The sequence below is a fragment of the Athene noctua genome, unplaced genomic scaffold (genome assembly GCF_965140245.1).
Source record: "Athene noctua unplaced genomic scaffold, bAthNoc1.hap1.1 HAP1_HAP1_scaffold_31, whole genome shotgun sequence".
Lineage (NCBI taxonomy): Eukaryota > Metazoa > Chordata > Aves > Strigiformes > Strigidae > Athene > Athene noctua.
In genome coordinates this window covers 594,283-606,978 of record NW_027437536.1, presented here as the reverse complement: position 1 = coordinate 606,978, position 12,696 = coordinate 594,283, and the positions used below count along the sequence as shown (strand labels likewise).

At 56.6% G+C, this 12,696-nt stretch overlaps 1 protein-coding gene across 1 annotated transcript in view; it reads left to right on the top strand.

Moving 5' to 3' along the window:
* Nucleotides 1-10,892, top strand: part of LOC141974073 (uncharacterized) — a 139,986-nt gene extending 129,094 nt beyond the window's left edge. The window contains exon 4 of the mRNA XM_074933324.1: nt 9,564-10,892. Within this exon, the coding sequence (XP_074789425.1) occupies nt 9,564-10,540 (977 nt within the window). The 3' untranslated portion in view covers nt 10,541-10,892. The remainder of the gene's footprint in view (nt 1-9,563) is intronic.
* The last annotated feature ends 1,804 nt before the right edge of the window (nt 10,893-12,696 follow it).

The window sequence follows — 12,696 nt, the reverse complement described above, 5'->3', positions numbered from 1 at the left end:
GAGGGACAGTAATTAGAGAAAACGAACTAGTATGCTATTATTGTGGAAAGAAGGGACATATACAGCAGAATTGTAGAAAGCTGGAGCAGGATGAAAGGGTGTTTAAAGAAGAATAGGGATGTCAGGGGCTCTATTTTATGGGGACAAAGACATCAAAGGAGCGCTTGATAAAGTTGGAATTAGGTCCCCAGGGAGCAGAGTTTGAATTTTTAGTAGATACGGTGCCGAAAAATCAACGGTGAGAAATATTCCGAGGGGATATGAAGTGGAAAGAAACTGCTCTAGTAACAGGGGCTAAAAGGGAACCATTTAAAGTACCAATTGTCAGGGGTGTTGAGATAGAATCCCAACATCGTATAATTATAGGGGTTTTATTATTGCTACCAGAGGCTGAAAGTAACCTTTTGGGAAGAGATTTGATTACGAAGCTGAAATTAGAAATAATAGTACAAGAAAAAAAATAATTAAAAATTATACATTAACGGAAGAAGACAAGCATCAGATAAATCCTAAAGTCTGATATACAAAAGGAGAGATTGGAAAGCTTGAAATAAAGCCTATTAAAATTGACAGAATTGATCCGGAGACACCAATTCGGATAAAACAATACCCCATTCCCCTAAAGGGTCGAGAGGGGCTGAAACCAATTACAGACGAATTATTAAGTAAAGGCACATTGGAACCTTGTATGTCTCCACATAATACACCTATTTTACCGGTTTTAAAATCAGACGGATCTTACAGATGGGTGCAGGATTTCGGGGCTGTGAATCAGCGAACTGTGGCTCGTTTCCCTGTGGTAGCAAACCCCTCGATGCTGCTCAACCAACCACCCCGAACTATATTTGTCCAGTGTATTGACTTAAAGGATGCATTCTGGTCCTGCCCCCCTAGACGAGGAGAACAGAGACTATTTTGCATTTGAATGGGAAGATCCATCTAATAATAGAAAGCAACAACTCAGAGGGACAGTGCTTCCCCAAGGGTTTACAGAATCGCCTAACCTTTTTGGGCAGGCATTAAAAAAAAAAGTTACTGCAGACATTCAAGCCATCCTCAAAAATAAAGCTTTTAAAATATGTAGATGATTTATTAATAGCTGGACAAACTGAGGATGATGTCGGGATGGGGACTATAGAATTGCTGAACTTTTTAGGAGAAAAAGGATTAAAGGTTACAATTTGTGGAAAATAAAGTGAAGTACTTAGGACACTGTCTTAGTAAAGGGAAAAAGAAATTAGATCCTGAAAGAATATCAGAAATACTGCCTTTATCACCACCCAAAACAAAAAGAGAAATTGGTCAGGTATTGCGATTATTAGGCTACTGCTGTTTAATTGCTGATTTGCTAATTGTGAAGTAGGAGCTTTGGCGAGAGCATAAGTCTGTATTATTGTAATAATTTAGGGTCTTTCCTTTTGCACTTCAGTGGAGAGTCTGTGCCTCAGTTGCCACGAATGGTGCCCCGTGTGAGTGGGGAATAAGCGTGATCGACTTGGATCGCTCCGGTGGCAATCCCCACAGAACTTTAGCTGCCAAAAGGAAGCAGGAGCCGGCATCAGTCACCCTTGCAGTGTGAGCAAGGTGAGCTGTGGGAAGCGATGGGTAGGTCAGTACCCTTGGAAGAAAAGTCAGTGCTTTCACTGATGGAAAGACTGTTGGCTAAATAGAAGGTCCATATTAACATGCATGCCTTGAAGAGAATTTTAAAGTGGGTGGCAGACGCATTTACTATAGTCACTGTCCTAACATGGGATAAAGCAGGAGTAAGATTATGGGACTGTGCAATGCGAGGGAATCAGGTTGCAGCAGAATTCTTACCAGCATGGACAATTAATTTGAGATAGTAAAAAGACAAAATAATGAACGCGGCCAGGCTGTCAACACAGAGAATGAGAACACAGAGGGCAAGGACACCTATTTTGAACCTCAGGAGCAAGATTTATAATGCTGGGTCTTTTGACTGTGATAATCTTTTAGACCCTGACGCTGTAAATCCTGAAAGAGAATCTGGCCTGTGTCCTCCCTTAGCTGGGGATGATGTGCGGGTAAAAGTGAGGCGAGAAGCTTTGGTGCAAGGGGATATGGACATGGTGAGAAAGGTTGTTGCTCCTGTAAGCTGTGAGCCGGGACATCGGCCACGTTGGGAAGGACTGCATTTTTCTGTTATTAGAGAACTACAGAAAAGCATTAATGAGGACGGGCTGCAAAACTCTTTTACAAGAGCTGTACTGGAGGCAGTTGCTCGTGGATATCGATTGGTTCCGTGGGATTGGCCAGCACTTTTAAAACCGGTATTAACGCTGGCACAGTATTCTGTCTGGGAAAGAGTGTGTGGATCTCTGTGCTCAGCATTCGTGCCCCTACACCTACAGGCGCAGAGTTGGCGGCGGCGGCGCGGGGCCTCCCCAAGCCCCCCCTGCCACGGGGCGACCGCCTGCAGCCTCTGGCACCGTGCCCCCGGCCCGCGCCCGCCCCCCCTGAACCCCCAAAGCGGCAGTTTGTCCAGCAGGTGTGACACTGTGATGCAGCGTCCCTTGTCTGTCAGCACCACATCACCAAGCAGCAACGGCTTTATAGATTCTGAGTGGTGTTTTGCTGTTTGTAGTATTCGCCATTTCACGGTGTGTCAGGACCAAGCGCGAGGCCCCCCTGTGTGGCTGTTCTGCGGGTGTGAGGCGCAGCCCAGCTGCAGCTGCGCAGGGCGGAGCTCTCTGCCCCGCGGGTCCGTTCTCCCGCCGGGGAAGCGCCCGGGGAGGAACGAAGCGCGGGGCAGACTCTGCGCGGGGGGAGTGCAGGGCGAGTGAACATCCCTTAGTGCAGAGCCTGGCGCCCCCCCGCTGGGGCCCTGGTGCTGCTGTTTGTTGGGGCTCAGGGGTTTAAGTGTCGCAGGTGAAACATCTCCTGTAGCGGGAGGCAGCAATTCTGTGGTCATTGTTGTCTTGAATTTTGGTGCGTGCTCTGCGGGGAGAGGGCACCTCTGTACCCTCTGCCCGAGGGGGATATTGTCAGAAGATCATCTACAACCTGACAGGGGGTGTTCGTTTTACCAGAATCATGGCCTGGACCCCGGTACCCCCGTGTTCAGTAACAAAAGGGTCAAAAATTGCTCAGCTTGTTTATCTTACTGCAGCTCCCCCCAGCAGGATGCCGAGAAGCCGGGGTGACTCAGGATTTGGATCCGCAGGTACTGCTCAAATATTTTGGGCTCGGGCAGTGGCACAAGGTCGGCCTCTGGTAAAATGTGCCCTCACCAGAGCAGAAGAACCTGTTGAGCTGACAGGCATTTTAGATACTGGCGCGGATGTGACCCTAATATCTGCGAGCAGATTGGCCATTAGCTCAGGTAACTCAATTTGTGGTTGGTGTCATGCTGTAACAATTCAAAGCAAGGATCTCATTCATGTAAGGGGCCCAGAAAACTGGGTAGCAAATATTCACAGAAACTATAGAGAGCCATAAATTGGATACAGCCGTTGTGGGCCTAATTAATGATGATCTGCATCGCTTGTTTGATGTTTTGTGAGGAGATCCCTCACTGACATCACCCAGAGCACTCCCAGAGAAAGCGAAACAAGATCCCCACCGTGTGGCCAACGCCGTCTCAGACAGACAAGCACTGGGATGTGTGCCCGGCCACCCGCATCAACTGGTGTTATTGAACCCTCCAGGGCAGCCCTGTGCTCTGCTCTTTCAGTGGGGTGAAACACTTCGGGACCCTCTTGATATTATTATATGGATTTTCTTTATTTTTTGTGACACCAAATGCACAAGAGGGTCACTATTCACCCAGAAATGAACTAGCACTTGTTGGTCAGGAACCCGTGTGTATCATTGTTCCGGTTACTATGCACGTGCTACAGTGGCTCATACAAATGTCTTCGAGCAAGCTCGGCTTTCACATGCGTTTTTTCCACCAAAACTCCAGAGCAATACAAAACCAGTTTCCTTTATCAAGGCGTCAGGCTAAAGACATCATTGCCCCTTGCCCTGAGTGCCAGCAGGACTCCCTCTCTTCAACAGCCAGTGGTGTCAGCCCTCGGGGACTCGCCTCCTCGGAATTACAGCAATGTGACGTCTCTCACTTGGCTGCATTTGGAACGGTAAAATATGGACCCGTGTCTGTCGATGCCCCTTCTGGAGCAGTGTTTGCATCCGGCCATACAGTGGGGGTCAAGCCTCTGCCCGGCATTCCCCACTCACCGGCCGGACAGGCCACTGTGGAGCGTACGCCTGGCACCTAAAGCCTCTGTTACAGCCACAGAAAGGGGAGAGGGAGGGTATCCGTCTGCGCCTCACGAGAGGCTAAATCAGGCATTGTGTGTCATGGACTTTTTAAACATCCCCTGTCTCACGGGTGCCACCAATATTGCGTCACTTCTCGTCGCAGATACCAGATCAACACGAAGTCCAGGGCAAGGCTCAAGTGTTAACAAAAACCTGGAAAGGGGTAACTGGGAAGGACCATTTCCCTGAATAACCTGGGGAAGAGGTGATGCTGGTGTCTGCACAGGTCACGGTTCCCGGTGGTTACCGGCAGGGTGTGTGCGACCGCACCTGAGGGTGAGAGGCGGCTTTTGGTGGGCGCCCAGGAGCCGGCTGTGAGTGCTGTGGGTGCCCCTGTGCCGACAGTTTGGGGTCTCTTCGACGGATCATTTCAGCAGAACGTCTGGGTAATGCTTGCTACTGCAATGGGACGAAATACACTATCTCTGTCCTTAAGCATGCTATGGTTGCCAGCTCTTAAAGGAGAAAATGCTGTTAAATTAAATGCTATTAAATGAGCAATTGCAACTCCTTAATGAGATATCTAGGCTTACTAGTCACTAGTGAAAGATGTAGTTTAGATGAAATGTAGTTATTAATTAGGATGAAATGCTGTAAGAATGTGTGTATTCAACTGCCTCTGTTTAGCAATATTAAGAATTAAGAGCTCAAGTGTTTAACCTTATTAGAAACTCCCTTGGTTTTCCCCCTGGAGTGCTGGCCAGGCTCTGGGTGGAACCCAACAGGAGGATGGAATCAGATGTTCCTGCTCAAAGAAAAGTGCCAGTTATTTTGGCCCGTTGATCCAGAGGCCGGACCTGCTTGCAGCGACGTTGGATGCCTCACCTACGGATGGACGCATCACGTAGGATCTCCTGTTTGTGAGGAAGGGCACTCTGAATCCTCGCTGCATCCAGGGTTCCCCAGCGATTGCGGATCTGAACGTTAGTACCCCATTAAGAGTGCTACTCCGTGTTTTCCTTACTGTTTATTTTGTAGAATTTGGTCATATCCCTTAATTATGGGTAGTGAAGTTAGCCTACTCTCTTCAGCAAGTAATTGTAACTGCTGTATGATTTTAGCCTTCTGTGGAACTATTTTAAGTACGCTGTGTTTTTGAAGTTTGCCTAAACCTCAATTGATAAAGTGCTTAAACAAGACTTGCAGGTGCCGCTGCAAAACAAAGAAAGGGGAGATGTGGGAGGCATCGGCCTGTCACCCTTACACTGCCTCTGAGAAACAGCTCGGCTTTGCTGAAGAACAGGCCTTGGGAGAAAGATCAGAAACTGCTGAGTTGTGCCGGGGTGGCAGGGAAAAACAACGGACAGCTGCAGCACTGAGCGGTGGAAAGTCCTGAACTGTGAGAAGTTACCCAGCGCGTGAATGAGCAGGTGAGCGTGTTAGAGTGGTCTCATGCTGGCAGGAGAAAAGGTTGATGGCTGTCTAATTGCTGATTTTCTAATTATGAAGTAAGAGCTTTGGCGAGAGCATAAGTATGTGCTATTGTAATAATAAAGGGTCTTTCCTTCTGCACTTCAAAGGAGAGTCCGTGCCTCAGTTGCCACAACCAGCACCAAAGGGGGTAGCAGTAATCAAACAATAAAAGTTTGTTGTGTTGCCCATGAAGTGGCACACGATAATTAGAGATGGGTGAAAGAAAGGGGAAAAGTAAAGTTCAGAGAGAGGAGGGAGAGAGGTTATAGCTACCACCACTGATCTCACGACGTCCTAACGGTCCCGGGTCCAGCTGATGCTGCGTCGTCGATCGTCATGGTCCTTGGTGGGGAAGCTTCCAATTTGCATTGTCCCGAAGTCATCCTTTTATGCTCAGGAACACACCTTGCTCCTCCTCTGCCTCAGGGGTCTCCACCCTGCTCAGAATTCAGTTGTCATATCTCCCCCTTCTCCAGCGAGGCCAGCGCACATGGCAGGGGGGAGCGTCCAGGGCGTGGTCAGTCTCGGAGGCGGGCAGCCTTCCACCAGGAGGGGCGTTTTGGGATTATAATGAAGCAAAGTTCGTCTAAGGTTCATGATTTCTTCATCGATGTTATGGCAACAGTTGCGATCCATCTTTTCTGACAGTGGCTCTGCGGTTATCTCTAACAGCTCCGGCTGGGCCCAGGTACTGAACAACAGCCCAGCACCGCCTGCACCGCCCGGTCAGCGCTCAGGGGAACAGCCCAGCACCGCCTGCACCGCCCGGTCAGCGCTCAGGGGAACAGCCCAGCACTCGCTGTGCCACACCGTTCTGCTTCTGGAGCTGTTGCACCACATCCCACCCCAGGGATCGCAAGGCCAAGCAGGCCGTGGTCGGGTGCCTCACTGTCCATGTCCCTGGTGACAGTGTTGACACAACGCTGATCTTCTGACCGACTCTTACAATGGGGGATGCTCGGGGGGCCCTGGGGATGCAGCACAGGGAGATGGTAGCGCCAGGATGACGAGGGTCTCGGGGGAGCGTCACCCCCCACGAGCTCGTCTTACCGGCACGTGTCACCCCAAGATCCGGCATCGCCCCGGAGGGCCGAGCTCCGCCAGAGATTGAAGAGGAGGAGGAAGATGAGGACCAAGAGGCGGAGGAGGACGGTGGAAAGCAACGTGCTGCGGGAGCACTGGGATGGAGAGGGGCCGTCAGTGCCCCGAAGTGAAGGAATAAATTCACTGACGGGGTTTAAAGGCTCCCCCGAGACTGGTGGCACCCAGCAAGGGATGGCACCGGGTCCAGCTGGCACCGAAGCCAGCCCCCGCAGAGCAGGGGAGTTTCCTTCGGTGGGAAGCAGGTGGGATGTGCCCCCCGGTCCTCCAGTGGGTCCAGCTGCGGTGAGGGCAGGGAAATGGGAAGAGTGGGGGGGAGACCCCAAACCAGGGTGGGGTCTTGTTAAGCCAGGTCTTTCCTCGCTGCAGGATCCAAAAGAACATGTTGGTGGATCTGAACAAGGAGATGATGAATGAAGTCGGCATCAGAGAGGTGGGAGACATCGTCGCCATCCTCAGACATGCCCGAGTCGTGTGCAGGCAGGTACGGGGAAGTCTTGCCGGCTCGTTCAGCAGCAGAGTTTTGCCTCGAGCCTTCTTGTTCGCAACAACGCACACAAGCACAACAGAGACACACCGGGGCACAACACAGGGGCACCAGGCAGGGGCTCACACCTATGCAATTAATCAATTAATGTTTAATATGGCAACAGTTTCCTCAAGTCTCTCACCTCTTCCTTCATTTTTTGCCCTGAAGTGACCTCAACCCCACAGCACCCAGGTCAGTCCCTTTCTCCCGAATGCTGCCACTTGCACACGATTCTTTCCCCACCTCGGTGCCATCCAAATCTGGATTGTCCATAGGGATCGCCGTGGCCCAGCAGGATGCCCAAGTCATCTGTTCCTTCAGGATCCTGACAAAAACCAGAACTAGGCCTCGGATCAGAACCCGGGCGTCAAGTTCGAAATCAGGGATTACCCACCAGGCACTGATTCGGTGAGTTTTTCCACCTTTATCTCAGGCCTCCCAGGCATGTAACCCCCTAGATTTTACCAGGGTCACAGGCACAATGCCAGCTGAGGGCAACTTCACCCTGGCAGCTTGGCCTGCGTGTATTTTCAGGGGGAACTAGCCCTTGTGATGGTCAAATATAGGAGCATCCTCACCTGATAATCCCATAGGACCAAATGCTCGTCTTTTGGGGTTCACATCATGTCCCCAGCGGTTACTGACAATAAAAACCGCTTGTGCCAACCTTATATCCCAGTTAGGGCGGGAAACACTGGCACGTCCCTTGATCAAGCCATTCATTTTGCTCAAGCACGCCATTAGCGTGAGGTACTGTGGGGTATGAAGCACCCCCCGATGCCTCGTGTGCCCGCCACCCCGGCAGTCAAGTGGCTCCTGTTCCCTGATTAAACTGATCTGGGGGTTTCCTTCTCTGTCTGCTGTGGGTGCCAGGAATGATCTCGCTGCACACCGGGCTCCCTCGCAGTTTCTCCCTGCCCAGCTCCCACAGGAGGTGGGGGGGGGGGGTTTCCAGAGATCTTCACCCCTTCTCCGGGCCTGGTTATAGCCCTCCCCAGGAGGCGCCGGCGGTCTCTGACTGGCGCTGGGTGTTCCCAGAGCTCCCCGGCTGTCGCTGGCCATCCTCGGCCACCTCTAGGCCTCCGGGGCTGTTCCCGGGGCCCTCTGGCTGTCCCTGGCCACCCTCGGCCCCGCCAGCACTCCCTGCCTGTCCCCGAGTGTCTCTGGGGCTCTCTGGGCGTCCCTGAGCATCCTCAGACATCCCTGGGGGTCCCTAAAGGTCCCTGGGGCTCTTGGGGTGTCCCTGACCATGCCCAGAGCTCCCTGGGGGTCCCCAGGTGTCCCCAAATGTCCCCAGAAGTTCTGGACTGTCCCTGGACCGTCCTGAAGCCTCCCTGGGTGTCCCCAAGCCCCTCCTCCCAGTGTGTGTACCCCCTCTCCGTGTCCCTGGAGGAGGATGAGGAGGGATGGATGAGGATGCCTGGAGGAGGATGAGGAGGGAGGAAGAGCACAGCCCCCTCCAAGCGGGGCAGCCGGAACACCGGCTCCTTGGCTTGAGGAGCGGCCGCTGGTGCTGTGCCGGCGACGCTCAGCCTCACAGTGACTTTTGGCACTGCCACCTCCACAGCTGGTAACCGCGGGCTGGTACCTGCCGGCGCTTCGGCGGCCCCGCCAGCGAGCTCCGTTTTCCCCGGCGGCTCCTCCATCGCCTGCGTTTTGGTGGCGGCCGCTTCCTTCTCTGTTAAGCGGGACGGCGTCGCGTGTGGCCGTCGGGGCTTCGCCGCTGGCAGCACCGCGGTGGCTGCGGCGCTTGGTGCTGCTTTGGCGGCTCTTCGGCCACTCGGGAAGGGCAAAGTCCACGGCCGCCGCGCTGCCGGCTGCGGCGCTCACAGGGTCGGGGCCGCTGGCAGCTCCTTGCACGGCGTCAGGATGGGGGTGCTCTGGGTGAGGGTGGGGGAGATGGGACCTGGCACCCACCGCACTCATGTGTTCACCCGTAGGGACCCCCAAGCGCCCGGGTTCCCCGGTGCCGCATCCCCAGGGTCCCCGAGCATCCCCCATCCCTGTCCCGCATGCACAGCCCCCCCCGCCCCCCATTCCTGCACCCATCGTCACCCACCAGCCTGGCCACCTTCTGCCGGTGCCCGGTGCCGGTGCCGCCGAGGCCTTCGTGGACGTCGCGGTTCTGAGCTCCCTACCCCCCACTGGATTCTGCCACCCCAAAGGTGCGTGTGGGCTTAGGCCAGCCCTGACTTGCCGGCCCCGGTGCCCCTGAACCGCTTTCCCTCCGCAGGTTTTGGCCGGCGATCGATAACCGGCTGCGGAAAGCCGTCCGTGGGCGCGGGTCAAGGCGCGGTGGCTGGTGGGTTCTTGGCGGCAGAGCCGAGTCCCCGCGTTCGCCTGCCTCACACCCCTTGGCGCCATCGCCGACGCCCAGACCCGCTGCAGCGTGGCCGCGGCGAGTGCCGGCGGGCGACGGGTCGGTGGGCGCTGGGTGACGGTCTCCTCGCTCCCCGCAGCTCCACCCGGGAGCAGGTGCCGGCGGTTTTGGAGTGGGATTGGAGCTCCTGCGGCAGCGCTGACGGCAGCGGCGCTGAGCAGGGGGAGAGCCTCTGCGGCTCCCGGCAGGCGCCGGGGAACGGGCCACCCGTGAGCCAAGGGTTCCGGCTGCGCCGAATCCAGCCTCCCCGCTCCCGTTTGGGGAGAAAAAACCGAGTTTTTGTGGAGTTTGCGGGGCTGTTCTCGAGGCAGGGGGCCCTCTGCGCCGCGGCGATGGAGAGCGCCGGGCCTTTGCTGAATGCCGTGCCGGCAGCGGGAGGGAAGCCGGGCGCCCCTCGAGTCCCGGCGGTGCCAAACCCACCCCGGCAAAGAGTCAGAGGAAACGCTTGGCTGTCGGCAAACCATTTACTGGGGGATCACTGCGAAAACCGGTGCCGAGAGCGTGTGGCACAGCACATCCTGGGGCATCCCTGGCTCCGCTCTTCTCTCCCGGCGTGGAGCCGGGTGTTGCTGGTCGGGGTGGCTGAAGGTGAGGAAGAGGAGGGTCTCTGGGCAGCTCTTCTCTGCCGGGGGGTTTGCCAGGGTTGCCGCGGTGGCTCAGCAGGGATGTGGGTGTTCCTGGCTCTGTGCCGGGAGGAGTGTGCCAGGCACAGTGGGGGAGTCCCCGTCTGTCCCCTGGGGCCCATCCTTGGGGACAGGGATGGCGCTTGGCCGCTTGGGGTCGCGCCGCGTCACCGGAGCGTCCTGCGGGGAGAAGGATGGGGGGGGTGAGCGGCACCGTTACAGAGGCTCTCAGATAAACAACAACCACCAACAATAAAAAATTATCAACACCATTAACTAGCTCTCGGTGAATCACAGGTGCGGATGTCTGTGAGAGGAGAGCAGATCGCCTTTCTGGGGTCTAAGGGCAACCCCAAACGCTCTCTCGCTCACCTGACAAGTGAGGGCTCTCACCCTCGAGGACCTGCTCAGGGCAGCGTCCCGACCCAGGGCCCCTCGAGGAGTTTCCTTGGGCAGCGTCCCGACCCCAGGGGAGAGGCCTCGACCGCAGCTGCTGCTCCAGGGGACGAGCTCCAAAGGGCTCCCAGGGGACTCCATTTATAGCCAGGTGACTCTGACCTGTAGCCAACAGTGGCTCCTGTTAGCCAAAGGCCCCAGTTACCGCCAAGCCCCGAGAACAGGCAGCCAGGAGCTGCTACGCTTCAGCAGCCAAGAAGCTGCTTTCACTGGGGGGGAACCTGCCACAGGCACCCATGGGTGGCATCCCCACCCCTTGGACCCTGAGCACCCCGGGATTCTGGGCACTCGCGGTACGGGGGCACCAGGGACCCCCAGCACCCCTGTAATGGTGGCACCAGGGACCCCGAGCATCCAGGGCCCCAAAGCACCGGGGGGACAAAGGCGCCAAGCACCCGGTGTCCCCGAGCACCCACGCCCAGGAGCCCCCCCACGGCTGTACCTCGGCGTGGGACGAGGTGTTCGCTCTGCCAGGCAGGTTCTGCTCCACGCCGCTCCCGGCGACCACGCTGCCATCGGGGCGGCCACGCTGTTCCCGGCTGCCGGGGGCCCCCGGCACCGTGGAGTTACCGGCCGCGCGCGTTGCCCTGGGCTGGCGCTGATGCTGGGAGCGCCCGGTGCCGTGGCGGGTGGGGACGGGGGCTGGGCAGACGTCCCGCGGGCTCGTGCCGCTGCCGTACCCGTGAGACCCTGCGCGTGATCCAAGAGATGAGCAGGGAAACCCCTGAGCTTCTCCCCTGAGCCCTGGCCAGGCTCGGGGGCAATCTCCTGTGAGAGCCAAACCAGATATTCCCGCTCCAAACAAAGGCGCCGGCTCTCCTGCCGGGCTGATTTTGGGGCTAGAAGGCCGGGCCCGCTCCCAGCGCCTCTGGAGGCCTCAGCTCCGGGCGGAGGCACCGCGTAGGATTTCCCCCTGCCCGGGCCAGGCTCTGCAAACCCTCGCTGGAACCGGGGCTGCCCGCGGGGCTGGGGGCTGGCAGCGGGGGCAAGGGCTGAGGGATCTGCCTTAACCCCTGTGCTCTCTCTCGGGCAGGGATGCTCTGAGGCGTTGCCCTGTGCTCTCCTGGTTGCACTGCTCTCCCTTGTCTCACTCCGTGGGCTCTGTATTATTCCCCACACTCTGGAGTTATTTGCAGCAGAAGACGCCGGCTCTTTCCACTCTGCTGTCGGAGGTTAATCGATATCCCTAATCAGCCAAACAGGGGGACCCGGGGGCGCAGAATGTGTGGGGCCCCCCCAACGCCCTCCCCCATAATCTCTTCCCCTCCTCCTCTTCCTCCTCCTCCAGCCGAAGAGCGTGAGGAAGGCAGCGAGAGCGAAGGGGGAGAGGGCAGCGAGGAGGAGGAGGAGGGGGCCAAAGGCTCCGGGAGCAGCAGCGAGCGGGGTGGGGGGGCTCGGCCCTCAGCGAGGAAGAGGATGAGGCCGAAGATGAGGAGGAAGGTGGCCGGGGGGACCTCCGGGGGGGGCAGTGACACCGCCCGGGCCGCTCGTGACCGGGAGGAGATTTTGGGCAGCAACAGCGACGAGGAGGAGGGAGAGGAAGAGGAGGAAGAGTCCGGGGGGGGCAGCGAGGGGGGGACCCCGCACAGCCCCCGCCTGACCCCAGCGAGGCCTCGGAGGACGACGAGAGCCCCAGCGACGCCTCCGACTCCTCCAGCGACAGAGCGGCGTGTCCCCCCTCCCCGTTTTGGGGAAAAACCAGGCACTTTGGGGGGTGTTTCTGGTTTTCTCTTTAATAACGTAGTCAGGGTTAGTAGCCACAGCCGGAACTAAAGTTATTCCTAACAACTTGTGTCTAAAATAACGTTTTCTATCGCAAAGGGCCGCGGCGCTGCGGGTACAAAGGGGGGGCGGGGGGCTGTACCGACGGGGGAGGGGTCCTGGGGCATCCCCACCCTGGGGGACGA